Source organism: Artibeus jamaicensis, unplaced genomic scaffold (genome assembly GCF_021234435.1).
Source record: "Artibeus jamaicensis isolate MK-2021 breed Jamaican fruit bat unplaced genomic scaffold, CSHL_Jam_final contig_354, whole genome shotgun sequence".
Lineage (NCBI taxonomy): Eukaryota > Metazoa > Chordata > Mammalia > Chiroptera > Phyllostomidae > Artibeus > Artibeus jamaicensis.
Genome location: NW_026521803.1, coordinates 27,462,610 through 27,483,091, shown reverse-complemented (window position 1 = coordinate 27,483,091; position 20,482 = coordinate 27,462,610). Strand labels below are relative to the sequence as shown.

The window sequence follows — 20,482 nt, the reverse complement described above, 5'->3', positions numbered from 1 at the left end:
TGTTTTCACAACCAGTACACAGTGAGTGTTGCTGGATCACTTGAGTATTCCAGCTTTCCTTCAATGCCTCCTGCACCACCAAGTTCCAAAGAACATTAGCATTAACAATAAATGGGTTCAGTGGCAGAACTGCCCCCAAGGACCTTAAACTCCTTGAAAGAGGTCCGACTCCTGCAAAGGCTAGCCCATAAACAACTTCCTTACTAACAGATGCTGAAAAACAGACTCCTTGGGGCCAGAGCACGGGCAGAATGCAAATTTGTTACAGACCAGAGACCTGTCGTCTGTTCAGAAATGAGTTAAGGGGGCATTACTCACTACATCTTCAAAAATTCACTAGTAAAAAGCACTAAATTAAAGGACATAAGGTCAAAGTCTAATCCAAATTTGTCCAACCCATTAAGGATACTCAGACTAAGTGATCACAGAGTCAAAGAAGACTATCGCCCAAAGAAGTCCATTCAATATTTATAGAAATGTTTTTGATAACTGATGGCAATAGAATACTAAGTTTATTATGCAGTTTCACCTCATTTGACACTACCAAGACCTATGAGGTAGACATGGAAGGTACTATCCATATTCTACAGACACGGAAAACTAAATATTAAAGAGGTTACATGATTTGCCCAGGGTCACGCTGCTTGAAAGTGGGTGGCAAAGGAACTTCAAGCCAGGTCTGATTTTGAGTCCAATGATTTCCACAGTATCTGTTGTCACTTTATAAATGTGTATGTGTATTTTTTTTAATTGATTCCAGAGAGAGGGGAAGAGAGGGGGGAAGAGAGAAAAACATCAATGTGAGTGAGAAATACCAGTTGCCTCCCACATGCACCCCAACTGGAGACCAAAGCCGTAAGTTGGACGGGTGCCCTGACTGGGAATAGTCCCTGTGACCTTTCAGTTTGCAGGATGATGCCCTACCAAACGAACCACACCAGCCAGGGCACAAATGTGTATTAAAATAGATTAAGGCAAACAGCAACAATCAGTAGAGTGCAAATATAGGCCCAGATTAACAATTTAAAAGTGAAAGTTCTTCAAAAGTTCAAAAGTTCATCTGTACAAGTACTAACTGAAGTAAAGATGGCTACAACCCTAGGAGGAATTCAGGGAATGAATGGCTAAAAAGAAAGTCAATGTAACCTTTGGCAGAATTCCTAGAAATATCTCCAAAATAAAAGGGGTATTTATTCCCTTATTCCCAATAAAGTAATCATACAATGTAACATCAGGTAGTTGCTTTAAAAGGGATCCTATGCAATCTGCTCATTTTACAGAGAAGACAAATGCCCAGGGTTTTAAGCAAGTTAAGCAGAGAATCAGAATAAAATCAGGTCTCCACTGGGGAGATTTTCTCCCACTAAACAACTATGCCTTCCTCAGACTACACCTGAAGTACTATCCTGTTTGAGTGTAAGGGAATGACCTCTTTTCCTTGGAGGTCATTCAATAAATAGTAATGCAGATGCTAGAAAGTGTCCAGAATAGGACAGTGAGAGGTTTGGAGACAGCATTTACTACTGAGGAATGGACTGAAGAGAGAAGAAGGACTCGAGGCACCCTGTAGCTAAGTTAGACTGCTTCTGTAGTTATGTTACAAATGGTTCTGGTTACTGGAAACCAACTTGGGCTACTTTAAGCAAAAGGAGAATTTGTTCGATGGACAGTGGTGTGCCACAAAGAACATGAGGATGATGGGACAATTAAGCCTCACTCATTAGACTCAAGCCCCAATCCTCTCAGTCTGTTTCTCTTGGTTCAAATTTTTAGATTCTCTGGAGAATGTGAGGATGCCATCTTTGGTCAAAAGCTTCCCAGCCCCCTACTAACTGAAACTGGAAAGGCAGTGCCAAAGACAACAGAATCACCATGGAAGGTGGCTACTCTACCTTGTACAGATCTAGAGCACAGAATAAGAACCATGAATCGGTTTCTGGAAGGCAAGTTTTGGGTGATCATTACTATACAACAGTTACAGCCACTATAAACTGCCTTTTAAACATTCAAGCAATTGCTGGGCCACTGTCAGGACTGTTAAAGGGGATTCTAAGGTAATCAGTAACTTTTAAGATTTTGAATAACAAAGGCAAAACTTCCCAGTTAGAAATCAGAACAGTACTTACAAGGAACAAGGTAGGGAACGGTTATGACTAGAAGGTGGTAAAGGAGGACTTTGGTTCTATTTCTTGACCTGAGTGCTGGTTACTTGAGTATCAGCAGTTCACAAAAATCGAAATGTACAGCTATGGCCCTGGGGCCGGTGGCTCAATTGGTTGGAGCATCATCCCGTACACAAGATGGCTGTGTTTTCAATCCCTGTTCAGGGCACATATTTAGGTTGCAAGTTCAAGGGAGGCAACCAATTGATGTCTGTCTCTCTCTCTCTGTCTCCTTCCCCCTTCTCCGCCCCTCTTTCTTCTGTCTCTCAAATCAAAACACATCCTCAGATGGGGATTTTTTAAAAAGCATACCTATGACCCTTCTGTGTATAAGCCAATAAAACATTTAAGCAATATTTTATGATTTAATGACCTCAACAATCTTGAATAAATAGAACCTAGGAGCTGAGTAAGGACAGAACAAGGCTTTCCTTCTAAGTGACAGAGAAAAAAAGTCAAGCTAGTAAACAAGAGGCTGCTATAACATTTCAATTATTTTGTAAGATGATGTGCATTATAGAATAACTTATACCAGGTAAAGAAGAAAAACATTTTAGGAGAAAACAGAACCGTTGTAAGCCCTATAAAGAAAAATATGAGAGGCTCAAAATTTTATAAGGCAACCGACATAAGGCACAGATTTTCATGTATTATCACATATTCTACATATTCTTTTTCTACATTATAAAAGACCTGGGTGTGGAAGCATATTTAGCTATTTTTTAATTTACCCAATCCAATTCTAGTGTAGACATAAACTTTGTTTTCACATCTGCATGACTAGCAATAGGTATAAAACACTACCTCCTCATATTTTGAGTCTTAAACCAAGAAAATGCTTAGGCCTTATTTTACTTTTTTTGTTTTAATCCTCACCCGAGGACATGTTCCCATTGATTTTGAGAGACAGGGGACAAAGGGAGGGAAAGGAAGGGAGAGGGGGATGGGGAGAGAGAGAGAGACACAGACACACACACACACACACACACACACACACACACACATCAATAGGCTGCCTCCCATATGCGCCCCAACCAGGGATCAAACCTGCAACCTAGACATGTGCCTTGACTGGGATTAAACCAACAACCTTTCAACAACGATGTTCCAACCGAGCCATTGGCCAGGGCAGGCCTTACTTTAAAAAACAAACAAAAACACTTTATAAATAATAACTTTTGATAGAATAATTTCCTGCTCTTCATACACTGAAACCAAGAAAGGAGAGAATTCCCAGTAGAAAAGGGAAAAACAAAAAAACAATACAGAAAGAGAGCAGGCTCTGATAGTCAGCTTCTGATACAGTTAGCTTATTATTCTTAAAAATGTATTATTTATGGGAGGTGGGGTTGGTAGGGCAGAGGAGATTAACGGGGGGATAATGGGGACAACTGTGATTGAATATCAACAAAAAGAAAAATTTTTTAAAATTCATCATTTTTACTCTTATTTACAGAGCCTGAAGATGACCTCTTAGGTAATACTCCTACTTATTTTTCCTAATTGAGGATGAAATGAATCCTTGTGGCTTTAGGAAAATATTCATCTGCCTCCCTTGCTTTTTTAGGATTAATGTTAGCAATCAGTTCTAGGAACCAACCAGTCTTTTAAAATGCAAAAGCCTTCTCCTAGCAATTCTTTTGTTGAGGGATGAACCAACATTAATACCAATGAAGCAAAGACTACAGTGCAATGAGGTAAGGGTCTTATTACCACAAAAGCTTCAGAGTATAGGTACCGGAGGAACTGTTTCAACACAGTTCCATTGACAGAGAGCTCTGTGCTACATAGATTCAATTTCCTAGGGCAATTATCAACGAGGCTGGTAAAAAAAAAAGAGAAGGAAAAAAGATGAAGAGCAAAAAAAACCCAAAACATATATATATTGGCATGGGGGGCATAAATTAAAACAGCTGGCAAAATGAAGTAGCACAGAACTAGAGAGATGTTGGAAAAGCCTTTCATTGGCAAAGAGCATCTTGTGAACTGGACTGTCCAACCATTAACACCTTGAAATGACAACATTTAGGTCAGGAGCTCAACACAGCAATACAAAGCAGCCATAAAAGATGCATTCAATCATTATTAGTTCAGAAAGCATGCTTTATAGTCCATGACTAGAAGAATCATAGAAGTGAACATGTCAAAATCTAAAGTAAAAGAGCAGAAAAATTATTAACATGCAAGAAAAGAAAAACAACTTTTATTTTTTAAAAAAGGCATATCACAAGTAGAAATACTAAGTACAAAGGTCAAACAAAATGCTTCCAAATATGGAAGTATGGCACCCAAAAAGAGTCAGAGCAACCACAATCCCAAAGAGAACTCCAGGACCAAGTCTGAGTTTTTAAAAAACTCTCAGAAAGCCCACAACAAGGCAGAATATCATAAGAAAAACAATAAGACCAGAATGGCTAAGTCCAAACAAAAAAATCAGTACATGCAAATAAAATTAGAACAAAAAGACGGTGTTTAAAACCTAAAACCTTTTTCCAAGCGATAACCCTGCCAGAAGCCCATCAATACTTCATAACTGCAACCCTAGACCTGTAAAAGAAATAAAGTCCAGATGAGATACAGGCAGCCAAATGGGCAATTCTGAAACAGCCAACAAAGTCTCCCCCACCTGCTTCTCAGCTATTTAATCTCAATATGTGAAAGCTTATCGGGCTTCTTCTAAAGAAACTACTGCAAAAATTTTCAGAAAGACAGAACAGTCAGTGAGACTGTACTCAGTCTAGACCCAAAGACCAAAATTTTTTAAAAAGCCCTCAAATGATGCACGAGTCAATTCAAATACTCCAAGAGGATCTGTCAATGCTACATTCCACTGTACAGACAATATAACCACTGAGATTTCAGAATGGTTTGGTCACCTCCAAGATATGACTTCCCTAGGATTCAAACCAGAGAGTCAGAATAACATACATCTTTATACTTCAAATTCTGTAGAAGTCTTTGGAAGGAATGTTATAACATGTCATTTAAAATGCAGCCAAAGTCACTTAACTTAGTACAAGAGTAGAACAAATATGTCAGTAGAGTAAAATGACAATCTGGATAAAAGACCTAATAATTTCAGAGAAGTATGTACTAGAGATAATCTGTGTACGTTGCAGGTGAAGAGAGATTCATAATTTAAATGTCCAAGTTTTAATAGAAATATAATTTTAACTCCAGATACCAATAATATGGTAGAAAAAGCAAAAGGTTTTCTTAAAAGAAAGGTGGCTCACTCTGAAACATTTTAGGTGTAAGAAAACAGTAAAAAAGGGAGAATGGGTAGGAGTCATTGGACAACTGAACCAATGTCTCAGCAGAGTAAGAGATTAAATAAACAACTCAGGTTATTACCTACTCTTTCCTACCCTAAGTAGGAACACATGAATAACAGTGAATTGAATTTAATATACAACTCAAAGGGAAATTTGTGAATGGATAATGTGTTCCTGGCACAACTGAAGATAATTTACTTACATCAATCTGTTAACAGGGAGGGTAAATTTTATGGTAGGGAGTCTGAAATAAAAAGTATTATAAATTTCTAGAAAGATCCTCACATGGAACTTAAAAGGAAAACAGTGTCTTTTATATTCTAAAGATACAATGGCAAAATGAACTAATAGCAAACACAGGCTGAAGTAAAGGAATAAATCAGGAGTTCTGCTTCCTCAGCTAATGGGTAAGGCAGCTTGAAGGGAAAAGATAGAAAAATGGAAGAGAACTTAAAGAAAAAAGTTTTTGAGTAAACAGAAAGAAGAGGAAAATATGAGATTAAAGAATAAAAATTCTTTCCCACTAGAATAGGGAAATAACTATTTTATTAAAAAAAATGAAGCAGCTATACAGAAATATTTATAGCATAAATATAGGAAAGAGAATAAAGTGCTAGGATAATACTAATCTTGATTTTAAAAACTGGCCCCCTTTGAGGCGATGGTACATTAAACTATGACTTAACTCTGTATCTTTAAAGTCCCAGTTGTTTAACTGAAAATACACTCAGAATATGGTCAGTTTTCATTAGAAAAAGGCACCCTCAATTTATGTGCATGGTATTTCACCCCCACTCTTCACACCTACATTCACCCTTTATAACAACAGAATAAATATTAGTGAATGCTTTTACTGCTAACTAAAGAGTAAAATCAGATATAAGGGCAAGGTTATGTAAATATTGGGAAAATCAGGAAACCACAACTTAATTCTTGCGGCATAGGGGAAAAGTTCTTTGCTATACAGAATACAAACTTAAAAAGTCTAAATTTTTGTCTTATAACTACATGTATGTGTTAAATGTTCCTTAGGAATACCTCTGAGAGGGCTGCAACCAATCCTTATCTTAAAGCAAGAGTCAGTAAATTTTTTCTGCAAAAGGCTACAGAGTTAATATGGTAGGCTTTTGAAGACTGTATCTGTTGAAACTTCTCAACTCTCACTGGAGTGCAAAAGCAAGGGACAGACAATATGTAAATGAACTAGCATGGCTATGTCCCTATAAAATTTAATTCATGAATAAATTTTATTTGTATTTCATGTAATTTTCACGTGACACAAAACATTCTTCTTTAAATCCACCACCCCCAACCATTTAAAATGTAAAAATTTTTCTTGCCCTGCCTGGTGTGGCTCAGTGAATTGAGGGCCAGTTGCCAGTTCAGTTCCCAGTCAGGACACATGCCTGATCTGAAGGCCAGGTCTCCTCCATTGGGGGCATGCAAGAAGCAACCAATTGATGTTTCTCTCCCTCTCTTTTTCCCTCCTTTCCCTTCTCCCTAAATATAAATAAATAAAATCTTTAAAAAAATAAAAATAAAACAAAATGTATAAACCATTCTTATTCTTAGCTCAAGGTCCATACCAAAACAGGCAGCAGGCCAGAACTGGACAGTGGGCTAGTTTGCTGACCTCTACCTTACAAATCCCAAACTTCATAAATCATTTTCTTAGCACTGCAAACTAATTGGATATCTTACAGCTCTTTTTCAATGCTAAGAAAAAGGACTCCCTGAATCAAATAAATATCTCTAGAAATAATACCATCTGTTAGATACTGACCAAAGTAAGTTGCAAGTTTTAATGAAAGACAAGGAGTGGTACACTAAGAAACAAGCAATAGAGAATGATATCAGGTGCATGTTTCTTAATTGTTTGGTCCCAGTATATTTCAAGATAAAGTTAAAGGCAAGAAAATGCAAGTAAGAGGGGAGAAAGTACAGTGATACTTATGCCCTAAGAGAAAAATCTGTCAAGCACTCTAGACAAAAAAAAACATAATTTCTAGTTCACATACAGGGATGGTCACAATGTTCCTGATATGAGACAAATGCAACATATTCTGAAGCTCATATCACGTCTAATTAAAAAGTGTTTCTTAAGCCAAAGGAGGCTGAGATAGCTCCCACTGTTCACGCCAGCCATACTGTGACGCCTGCCATGTTCTTCTCGCTTGTTTTCTAGTTAGAATAACATTTGCTATTTAAAATATCAGAATACTCCAATCAATACTCCACCTTGCATGTTCCTGAACGCCCACGATCTCCACCTCGCTATCTGAAGAGGCAATATGAATTTCTTCATTGAGCGGTGCACTGCCAGCAGACGTCTTGTCACTCGCCAGGAATCCTGGATCCAAATGACCTGAGAGAGAAGGGGGAAATAAGCACCGCATCTTACAACAGCAGAAAACAACTCACTGACAGACTTCTCACCAGGTTCGATCACAGAAACAGAATGATCTTATGAGATCTTGCCACAGCCAAACTGTTGCCCATGTCAAATAAGCTGGGGCAGTGTTCTATTTTTTAAAAAGTTTTAAAAAATTAAACAGACCACATGCTCATGGCTAAAAGAATGTTCAAACAACATGGAAGTACCTAAAACTAAGAACTCTAAGCCTTGCTCCCTACTTGTATTCCTGAGAAGAAAAAACTTGGAGTACTTTGGTGTTTATATCTCAATACAGGTAAATTATAAACTGTAACAATGCTCTATGTTTTATGCCATAATGTTTTTTGCGTTCAACTACAGTGTGTCTTTAACAGACCTACATAGCAATTCTGTCATCACCTAGAGGGCAATGGAGTTCTCTACTTATTATCATTTTATTTTATTTTTTAAAAGATTTTCTTTATTTTTATAGAGAGAGGGAGGGAGAGAAACAACACTGTGTGGTTGCCTCTTGCATGCCTCCTACTGAGGACCTGGCCTGCAACCCGGGTATGCGCCCTGACTGGGAATTGAACCAGCGACCCTTTGGTTTGTAGGCTGGCACTCAAACCACTGAGCCACACCAGCCAGGGCTGCTTATCATTTTAATAAAACAAGATGATACCAATCCCCCCTAAGAAACCCAGAGGAATAAATGGAATAAATAGAAATAATTAATTTCATGCTTATACTGGGATGATTTATGAAAAATTTAGTAATTTTCTCTAAATTTTAAATAAATTTATCAATTTTCTCTAAAGAAACACAGATTTGACAAAATATATCCCAAAAGCACATATAAAAGGGGAGATTGTAATTTTTGCTCTGAGCAACTAAAACATTACCTGTATGTTGTTGACAGTTCTCATTAACTATGGAAAAGCACAACAGTTTGTAGCACTAGGGCATGTAAGGACTTCTTCACAAGGGCCTTCATAAAGTCAGATGACTTTATTGTACATAGTACAATAAAATACATTCTTCAACGTCACAGAAAGCATGAGTTTCTACAGAATTCTCTCAATAAAGGCTTTTGACATAGCATCAAAGTACACAACTCTATAAACTATTTTAACAAGAGTTAAGATTCAGCCTATGTTCCCAGTTCTTGAATGTTCTGACTTGAAAGGATGAGTTTTAGAATATCTATGAGTTAGCATGGAATAAAGAAATACAACAGGTACAAATCTGCATTTACTCTTTAAATATATTCCCATCTGATACCAAATTATTTCTTCATATTTAAAAAAAAAATCCTGTGTGACATCTTATATAAACTAAACCAATGCCAGTAAGATTTACACACATAACAATTCTCCCTTCCTCTTATCTCGTTCATTCCAATGCTTAAAGGTCATTAAGAAACTGTACTTTCATACTCCTGCCAATTTTTAGTGCAACCGTTTAACCCTCTCTAATCCTACCTATGAAAATTCAGCCTAAGGGGAAAAACATTAAATATGCAAAATGTTATGATGTCCAAAGGTAATCACTATAGTGCCATATAGAAACCTGAATAAATGTATGAACATAAAAGTACCACACATAACACTATAAAAATATGTAGGTGCTGGATAAAAGCTGTGAAAGGTAATTAAGTTTGAATATGATTATGGGTCTTTTTTACAATTCTTTATATTATTTTTACTTTTTTCTACTGAAAATGATACATATATGAAAAAGAGAAAACTATTAAAAACTATTTAAAAAGCTTACAGTGGCTTCTATATACAACTGGTGACTGAGATAGTACAGTCTACATGGGCTTGTTAACTTCTGTATAAAAATAATCTAGACAGGATTATATGTGACGCCGGCAGTGGGCATGCAGCCTTGAGCCCTATAAGCATACAAAAGGTGGCATTCATCAGACAAGACACAGTTTTCTTGAATGTACGGTAGCTGTTGGAATGGAGTTTGGTTAAGTCTAGATTTGGTAAACCTCTTGCTCTGACTCTAACACCTTGATTGTGGCCAAGTCTTTTATCCAATTTCTACTTCGGTGTTGTAGTCATCACTACTGTCATGCACACTATTCCTACTCTAAGAAAAAATGCAAATAGACAAGCTTCTTTTTTTCAAACCACTTTATCCATATGCAATTATCTCCTTGCTTTGTGCAGTTGTAACAGTTTACTTCATCTATTTGCTCTTAAAATAAATACTTCCGTTTATAATATGCTATGTACTGTGCAAAGTGCTAGGAATACCACAGGGAACAACGCAAGTATACTCTCTACCCTCAACAAGCTTACAATATGTTCAGAGATAACAAAAAGCAGTCCATTGCACAATGCCTTGAAAACTGCTCTGACAGGGAAGTAGAGGGTGCCCCGGAAACACAGAAAAGGAACATTTCCAGGACTTGAGGATGATCAAGGCAGCTCAGCTCTCAGGGAGGAGTAGCAGAGGAAACAATGTATTACTCTTTAGGGTATAAAAGTTTGCTGAGATTTGGAGTGACAGTAGTAAAATGAGAAATGAGGCCAGTAAAGTCGGAAGTGAGATCATTATAAGGAGTCTGGACTTGACCTTGAGAAGTAGAGTCACAGAAGGATTTAAGCAGAGAAGTGACATGATCTGGACTTCCACTTTTAAAATTTTCCTTTCGGAGTGTAAAAATGGAACTAACAAAGGGCAAGTAATACTACAGGCAAGGAAAACAGACTATGGTAGTTTCCTGGGTGAGAAAGGATTACAGCTGAACTAGGGAAGAAATAAAATGGGAAATACTCTATGTGCATGTATGTGCAGAATAAGGTTAGTAATGTTGGATAAAAGACAAAGGTAAGAACACGAGTAGTAAAAATGAGGTCTAGGTTTCTAATTTAGGTAACTGGATAGAATTATAATGCTATTCGGTGTACCAATAAACAGCTTGGGGCACGCTGATGATATGCCTCTAAGATGTTCAACAGGCAGTTGTAGGTACTATTCTAAATCTCAGATCAGAGGTCTAGAGAGGAAATACAGATGTGTAAGTCCTCAGAAACAGGTGGGGAGATAAAGGCCATCCAGAGGAGTGAAGAGGGGCCTAGAACACAACCATGATGAATGCCGACAATTAAGGGATGGAGAGAGGAAAGGGAGTTCACTAACGTATGCAAGGAAAAAAGAAACCCCAAAGATACGAAGCCAGGACACCAGGGAAAGAGTTTGTCCAGGAAGAAGTGCTTGCCAATGCCCAAGAGAGCAGGCTGATAAGGAACTAAGTAGATCCCACTACAATCAGGACTAACATACCACATACATGACCTTAGCAAAAGGAGCCTCAGAGGGACTGATGGGACTGAAGCCAATGCAAGGCTACAGCAAGAAAGGGAAGAGAAGGTACATTTTAAAGAAGTTTGGCTATGGAGGAAAAGGTGTTAGTAAGGGACTGAAAGAGGAAGATGAGTTTGAGGGAGGGGGGTGTGCATGTATGTACACATTTTAAAGATGGGAGAGACCTGGCCATATTTAGGAAAAAAAGCCAGAGAACAAACAGGTTTGCTGGCAGGAAGCTGAGGTAATTCTGACCTGTGAAGAATGCAGCAAGGCCATCATCTGCAGAGCACAGGTGTAGGTAGGGCTGTCACTACAAAGAACGCTGCCTGAGAAAAAGCAGGAGCTGCTGGACAGTACTGGGAGCCAGCATGAGGTTCTGGATTAGAAAGTTAATGCAACCCTTAACTGCGACCATGTGACTTTTCTCCAGCTATGCTTAGCAGTATGAATACAGGCTCCAAGTGAGTCCAGGAATCAGACTTTGCCAGCTGGGTTCTACAGGAAAGCCAAAACACAAGCAGCTGGGATATGTGGAAAAGGAGAGTTGGGCTTATATATGCTAGACAGTGAAAGAAGTGAAGTAGGAGGGGACTGATGAAAACTGGCTGATGGGTTCAACAAAGTAGAAGAACACTATAGTGGAGATAGAAGTATGAGAATACAGAAAAGCTCTCAGTGGAAAAGGAGAAAGTGTTAGGAAGAGGAAGAAGGAAAAAAAACTGTTATGAAAAAATGAAACACTGTATTTCCAGCCTCTTGGCCACTCACAAAATGCAAGCTTCCAGAACTATGTGTTTTTCTCTCACCTTATCCTCCACTCTGGTGTTACTCTCCTTTGCCCCAGCCACCCACTACTCACCTCACCTTCCTTGAACTTTTCCACTGCCCTCTGGAATGCCAGCTCCATGGGAAACTGCACTGAACTCTTCTTCACCGCTCATGGAAACCTGACTCTCCAAAAAATGCTGCCTCCCCTGCAGTCCTGAGGCTGCTCCTACACCTCCACTTTGGTGTCAGGATCACTTACAAATTACTGTCCGCCATCCTCACATAGCCTGTATCTTCCCAGATGTTTTCCTTTCTCTCTCTCTCTCTCCTGCCCACCCCACCCTTACTTTATGTCCTGCCATCATTATTATTCACCATATGAATATTCATTATTTATACATACATCTACCCCCAAATTCTCCATGCCTACCTGAAGTAAGAAGCTGAGCCCCAAGAGACACTTAAACCCCCTGTAGCAAGGGGGCTCAGCCCTTACCATCCTGAAAATAAACTAGCTAAATGAATTAAACCAAACTACAAAGACAGATTGTAGGAATCACGGCTGCTATAACCAAACTCTTCCTCCTTATTCGCTCAATATTTTTAAACAACAGTAATTAAGAAAACACAACAAGCATACAGCATAGTAAGTTAATTCTTAGTATCTCTGTACCCAGTTTTATCTTCATAGTTCTAACTTACAATTCCAACTTGTGGGATGTCTTAGTCATCAATATTTCTGAATAACTAGTTACCACTGATTAGGCCCCTCATCCTGACCCTATCACCTATATAGCCTCATTTTAGATCTGGAAATGTCATCACCCTTTTTTTTTTTTTTTAAAGAAGGGGGCAGAAATGAAAAAGGTTACACTAATTTTGCTTATAATTTTATAACATCTTAACAAGAGCAAGGCAATCATCGTAATATTTAAGATTCTTCTAACTTGATTCATCCATTATGGATCCAGAAACTAATAGTTTACATATTGCTTTTACATTATTAGATCAATCCAAACCATTTTTGCAGTTTTTTTTTTGGGGGGGGTAGCATAAAAATAGTAATCCAACCCTTCTGGCATTTAGTATTGCTACAAAACTTATATAATGCTCAGACAAAATTGAGGAAATACTGTAGCAAGACAACCCACTACAGGGCAAGACAAATTAGAAATCCATTGAATGGGTCCATTAATCCTTCATTATTCAGTCTATTTCAGCATAAATGTATTAACATAATGCTTATTCCTGAGGCCCTACAATTTGCTGTATCCTGTACTAAGCACATCATATAGGTTATTTCACTTAATGGTAACTAACCTTTTGGAGTGGATACTAGTTTTATTCCAGTTTTATCAATGGGGGATGCTGAAGCTTTACACAGTTTGTCAGTGGCTGCTGGTTCAAAACCAGAATGTTTGTTACCACCTCCGATACAGTACAATTCTAGCATCAAGTAAGAAAAAGTAAATACATGACAACAGTTGAAAGGGAAAGTTGAGGTCTTTTATTGACCAGGGGCTTTGCTAATTTCAACTCTCTTGTCTTGGTTAAATTGAAAACTAAACAGTAAAAACTATTTGGCAGCCCTGGCTGGTGTAGCTCAGTGGATTGAGAACCAGACTGCAAAGCAAAAGGCCACTGGTTCAATTCCCAGTCAGGGAACATGCCTGAGTTGCAGACCAGGTCCCCATTGTGGGACACATGAGAGGCAACCATGCACCGATGTCTCTCCCTCTCTTTCTCTCTCCCTTCCCCTCTCTTTCTCTCTCCCTTCCCCTCTCTCTAAAATTAAATAAATAAAATCTTTAAAAAAAAAAACTATTTGGCATACAAGAACATGATCTAACAACTGCTTGGAAAAAGAGGGAAACTATTCTCTCTCACTATTCTCTCTCCAATGATCACTTAAGTGATGATCCTAAATACAGCAGGGCTGCTGACCTGACCTGAGATGCTGCTATTGATGAACACCTAAATAGTCTGTTCAGTGACTGGGTTTTTATTTTATTGGGAGAGGGAGATTAACCTTTAGAACATTTATCTTAACCTCAAACCACAAGAATGACCATCCAGCTGATATTAATAGTTCAAGTCTCAAAACTGTAAACTGGCCATTAAGCTAAATTATTTTAACATTTTTATGTAACATTAAATATACCTAAAATCACAAAATGAGTTTCTACAATGACAATTACGTTAAAAATTGAGTGTATCATGTTTTATTTTTTACCCATATACCTACACTGTCATATTCAGAGGAAAAAAGACTTTGAATGAGCCATAAAAGCCTTGAAAAAGACATATGAAAATGGTTTCACAAGAAAATGTCATACAGATCTTCTGAACAGTGATGAACATGTCCTATGATACACAAAAATCTACCATAATTTATGGCCTGATACAAACATATGTTCTATCTATATATTATATCCTAGATAAATTATCACACACATGTAGTAAGAGACACATACAAGAAATGTTAATGGCAGTATCATCTGGAATAGCACTTTAAACATCCAGTAAGAAAATGGGTAAGTCAGTTGTGATATATTCATACAGCAGAATACTAAATAGGAGGAAAAAAGTGAATGAATTAGAGCCACAATTATTAAGAAGAACAAAGCTCACAAAATGCTGAACTAAAAAAAACCAAGTTGCAAGTGATTATCTTCAATGTGATACCAATTAGTATTAAAACGTGTTTGTTTACAGATATGTAACAAATGCAGTAAAAATACAAAGAAATACATAGTAATACCCAACATCAAAACCAAATTCAGGACAGATTTGGAGTGGAAAGGGAAAAAGGAAGGTGAACAAAGTTGAAACTATGGGTGTTTCCCTTCTCACATATTTTTGCCATGTTTTATTTCTGAAGTATGGTGGTAGGTACCTGAGCAATACATTCTATATTTATAACTTTGTGTGACTGAACTTCAAAAAGACAATCAAATATAGAATTAAGCACACAAAGCCTAGTGATGCTTTGAATACTCAAGCTAACAATCATTTGAATCTGAAAATATGATGCCTTCCCCAAGGCTGTTAACTTAAATGATACAAGATCCCAAACCTTGTACCATTAGGCTGAATCATATGAAATTGCTGGGTTTGTTGTAGGTCAAAAGTTAGTATTAACAACTCCAACTACTGGTAATATTAAAATTCTCTATATGAAAAACAAAAACAAAGGTAATTGTCCATGTTTTTCTCAAGACTTTACAATAGTCTACTTAATAGCAAGACTAGGAAAACAGGTAAATAAAACTGAAGTAGAATGGACTGGACCACTTAATTGTCAATGGACAAAAATAAAAAATAAACTACCTAGTATACAGAACAAATTAAAAAACTCAGAAACACATATTGCACAAAATGTGGTCAAACTACTGCCCTTTGAAGTAAATTGTTAATTCTTTTTAAAGTACTTATACATGTTAATAAATCCTTAAAAGACCCTTGTTGGGCAAAGCAAGTATTTACACACATACAAACTGAAGCTGAGAGGAGAATAGCTTGTCTAAGGATAAATAGGCAGTTAGCAGTCAAAACATAATTAAAACTAAATCCATGTCCTGCTCCAAAATTAGTCAAAATAAATTAATTAGAAGCTCAACAATAAGATTTTTATATACTTCCATCAAAAAGTATGAAAGGATGAATTGACAATGATCTGTGGAGTTCTGTCTTTTTATTTCCTAACAATTTCAGTACAAAAAGTTATAAACTAAAATCCATTGTTTTTTGTGCAATACAAAATTCATTCCCCATAAACATTTTACATAGTGATTAAGTTACTAGATCCACTCAGAAAAGCCAGATCAATTTATAATTTAACTAGCAAGCCATAATCTTATCATAACACAAAAGGAAATACGCACTACATAAAGTCTGTCAACAGCCTCCCCTCTTTTCTTAAACTCAAGTACTAGTACTTCTAGAAATAGGTTTTGATGAGAACGCCAAGAGTTTTGAGAAACATATTGAAGGAAACTTGGAGGCACCTTTGCAAGGTTTCAAAGGTAAGAGCAATGGGGTTTTTAGTGAATAAATAATATCACTTTAGGTATCATCACAGAACCAAAATGGGTAATGCAAAACAGGGACAGAGATTTTCCTGAGATAAAAGAAGCAGAAACTGAAGAAAAAAAAAAAGGTTAGAAAAGACAGAAATGAGAACTACGGCAGAGGAAGGAACAGGGACACTTCACACCGAGAGGTGAAGAAACAGTGCAGCACCATATAGGCACAGCCCCCTCCCCAAGCTGCAAGGCTGCTGTGTAGTCTGAGTGCGGGAAACCATGAAAAATGGGGATGGGATGAGGGAAGGGGGTTGAGGGGGAATAGTGGGACATCAGGATGGTTTTTACATGTCAGGCATTTTTAACCCAAGAAATATACATACTAAAATCTACCTGTGCCTACAATTCATGTCTTATGCATTGTTGTTTTTGCCTCTTCCTGATTAGGAAAAATAAATGGCGTTACCCAAGTCTCCTTTTCAGTTAGTTAATTATAAGTAGCACGCTGGATGGTCACAATCACCTATTGTAAGATGCCTCTGGTTAGCCTGCTCACCTCAGCAGGGCCCACTATAAGGAACACAGCTGCCAGGACACATGCACATTACATTAGAGAAGGGGAAGGGGAGGGAGACCAACCTGCCTCCGCATTCAGCTCCTCTAGAAGCCCGCTGGTCCTCCAGGTAGCTCCTGTGTCCTGGCCTCCTACAGAATTACTGTGCTCTTGAACTACTGCAGCCGCCAATAAAGTGTCCACATTTACCACTTCTGGGTCAGAGCTGGTGTCAGACATATCATAATGAGCTACAACTGGAGGTCCATCTAGGGAGGAAAGAAAATGTATACTTGTATCTAACTTGTGGGGAGAAAAATACTTCTAAAACTAAGAGCCCTCTAATGTCATTTGTCTTCATTTTATTACTCTAGCTATAGGAAAGCTGCACTTTATACATCTAATATTTTGTACATGATGTGAAAGTAGAAAAGATAACCCAAGCTTACAAAGATGAGGGACACATTTGGGAAGGAGGAAAAGGAGTGTTATGAAGAACAGAAGACAAGACTATACCGAACAATGTTACACCGAATTGACATCATACTCTTAAAGAGCAAAAGATTAAGAAAAAAGGAAAGACTCCACAGAGAAAGTGAAACTGACTTTAAAAAAAAAAAAATGCTGACTATTAAATTTCAATTTGTGCTTTTAAGAGAATGAATCTAGTTCTTCCTTTTACTAAGCTAATACTAAAACTCCCCAGTAGATGCAGAGAAGAAAATCAAATACATATTTTCCTACTTTTAAAGAAATAAGGTTAACACTAACAGCTCTATTTGTCTGACTTATCTTTCCAGGGAAGCCTTTTTATGATATCATAGATGTTGTGCATTTTACAACATTCTACAAAAAGACAATATAATATCCATCTTCAGGATTTTGCTTTGGATGTCTTATATGAGATATTTATATTTTCTTTTTCCTGAGAAAGACAACCAGCTTACACCCCAAGGAAACGATATGCAATCTTATGGGTTATTTTAGAGAAATATATTAAAGTTCTTACTGGAAATATAAGGGATCTATCTCCAAATCACCCTAACTAAAAAAAGGCAGCTGAGTTCCAAAGTAATTACACTTCAGAGATTCATGCTAAAATAACTCAATATGCATGCTTGTAGAATAGATACATGCTTTAAAATGCTACGGTTCCCCTTTTTCTAATATAACAGCAAAAAGTAAGTTTTCATTCAAGTATGAAACACATTCCTCACTACTACCTCCAATTTATAAGAAAGCAAAAAATAACAGAATGCTGTTTCTCTCCCCAATTTATGAAGTGCAGGCAAATTATTTACTTCCATAAATATTGTTTAATATCATCCAACAAATTAACATTAAACACACCTATTTTGAGACTTTGACTATAAAGGAATACATATGCCAATCAATCATTATCTAAAACACAATGAAAGATTACTTTTTTAATATAAACATCCATTGTGTAAACTGTCACTGAACAAAACATGGAAAACACTTGAGGTATTTATCCCTTCAAACTAAGTTCCTAAACCATAGGTTTATGTAGCAACATTTTTAAAACAAAACAAAACAAAACAAAAGACCAAACATAAAGGCAAATGAGTTGTTAAGGGCCACTGTATAAAGAACAGACATGTCACAATATGAAATTCTGATGATCATAAAATTCGCTGACTATTTAATTTCTAATTCCCCCAAAGGGTAAATCAAGTTCATAAAATGCAACAGTGTGACCTCAGAATCAGTTGGCAAAGGATTTTCTATTAGCAAAACAAACAAACAAAAAACTGGCTCGTGTTGAGGTTTTTCTTTTCTAAAAAAAGACAGCTATCTCATTTATGGAGTTCTCGTCAGAGTTCAAAATGATTGTTATGGAATAAAGATACTACCATGTGATGTCCAAATTTGAGTGCAGAAGGTATGAAGGTCAAGTACAATATTGACTATTTGACCAAATGTTCTATTTTTAAAAGGGCTTTATTTTGTAAGTGTTTTGTGTTTACAAAAATTTAGTAATTTATTTTAAAATTTGAATCACAATACCATTCACAACTACTTGTCCCACATTCCCTACTGCAATCACCAAATTGAGGCAACAGGTCAACAGTCAAGTCAAAATTGTACCACTCCTACATGTATAATCATGCAAAAAAGGTATTAAGTGTATATGTACATGCAGAGTGATATCACCTACCCATGGGAAAAACTTGTCTGAAAGTCTTCATCAGTAGGAAATACAAGCATAAACTTGTTATCTGGCTTCATTCTTGCATCTTCCACATTTCCAAACAGCACACCTTATAGCTTAGCTTAAATTTAGTATTCATCATAAACAAAGACAGCAATATGTTCATATTTGAATTACACTTAACAATTAAAACAAATGATTATCACTGTCATTTTCCCATTTCCAGGATAGTCAAATGATGACAAGTCAATACCATACAAACTTAAATCAAGTAAAGGATTAGTTGCCTTTCCAACTATGTCTTTCAACAAAAAAACAAAATTAAGGAACTTGTGTTCCAAGGTCATCTTACATTGATCATTAGCAAACCAAGATTAACTAAGATATGTTTAGTGCACTTAGCATCAGAGTTTTGGACTGTGAACCACTAAGTATTAGTTTATCAATGGTGATAATTTATAATATTCTTAAAATGTGACTCTTGCTGCATGCTAAAATTAAGATCCTATAGTGGAGTTATCTGCCGTTTAAAAGTAGTATCTATCTCTGGCTGGTGTGACTCAGTGGATTAAATGCCAGCCTGCAAACCAAAAGGGTCACCAGTTCAATTCCCAGTCAGGGCACAGGCCTGGGTTGCAGGCTGGGTTCCCAGTTGGGGGTGCACTAGAGGCAACCACACATTGATGTTTCTTTCCCTCGTTCTCCCTCCCTCCCTCTCCATCTCTCTAAAAAAAAATAAATAAATAAAATCTGTTAAAAAAAAGAAAAAGAAGAAGTAGTACCTCTTGAAGGAAAAAAAAAATCAAACCAGGGAGGAGGAGCTGGGAAAACTCACAATTAGTATCAGAAGCAGCAATCTATGCTTCCAATGACTCATCAATCTATTACAGGAGGGAATAAGCAAGAAAATAATGTCTTTCCTCTCCCTTGATTATGCCACTATGTTGTTAAAACAGTAGCATTGATACTAAAATTTTGATTTTCAGAACATCCAATTAGTTACTTCAAGTAATGTTACGCATGGACTATCCATACGTAACATTATTTCCAACTTAAAACTGTCATTAATATAAGCACATTCCATGTTACTCAAACTAGACATTCTCCTACCTGCTCTCATCTCTGTCACAATCTTAAAACAGACATTTATAACAAAGAACTCAGTTTTTCTACAATAATTAAAACCATCTCTCTATAAAGGTAAATTTAACACAATTAGTTAAGAACTCTTTGGTCTGTGGTTAATCCAAGTATTACTGTTCCTCCTGATTGAAGTATTTGTGAGATTTTGCTGCTTGTTACAATTACAAGACAAGAAATATTAAAAGTTGAGCAATCCATTGGCTACCTTTGTTATTTATCGATTCATTCATTTTATGTTAGAAATAGGTTTGTGCCCTCTTGCCGACCTCCTACCCTATAAATAGGCTCTAACTTTTAGAATACCAAAATGCATCACACATTCCTGACACAGTGAGGTTTCCTCTTTTATCACCTTAAACCTTCTGCATTATTGTCATCCAACGTTTTTTTATATAAATTCATTTTCTTTCAAATATATTCTCTTCTTAATCTCATGGAAACAATTTGAATCACAAAAACAAAAACCAAAGCAAAACAAAACCTAAAATCCTTTATTTACATTTATTCCTGACAAATCCCTCTTTTCAAATCTGACAATCAAAACCACAGAATTTTGAAACTATACAAGGTAATTATATAATTTACCAGTCTCATTTTACAGATAAGAAATTTGCATCCTAGTTAGTTGGAACCAGAATGGATTACAATTGTTCTCCCTGTTGAGGGAATGAGGAATACACAA

General features: G+C 36.8%; 1 protein-coding gene across 3 annotated transcripts in view; it reads right to left on the bottom strand.

The window, feature by feature from the left end:
• The window catches only part of ARK2N (arkadia (RNF111) N-terminal like PKA signaling regulator 2N), a 69,283-nt gene that overhangs the window by 4,531 nt on the left and 44,270 nt on the right, over positions 1–20,482 (bottom strand). For 2 of the 3 annotated variants that reach the window (XM_037165055.2, XM_037165054.2), the window contains exons 3-4: positions 16,571–16,753; positions 7,676–7,802 (exon numbers count right to left, since the gene is read on the bottom strand). In XM_037165055.2, coding sequence (XP_037020950.2) covers positions 7,676–7,802; positions 16,571–16,753 — 310 coding nt within the window. The remainder of the gene's footprint in view (positions 1–7,675; positions 7,803–16,570; positions 16,754–20,482) is intronic. The other variant, XM_037165056.2, reaches the window with a different exon arrangement.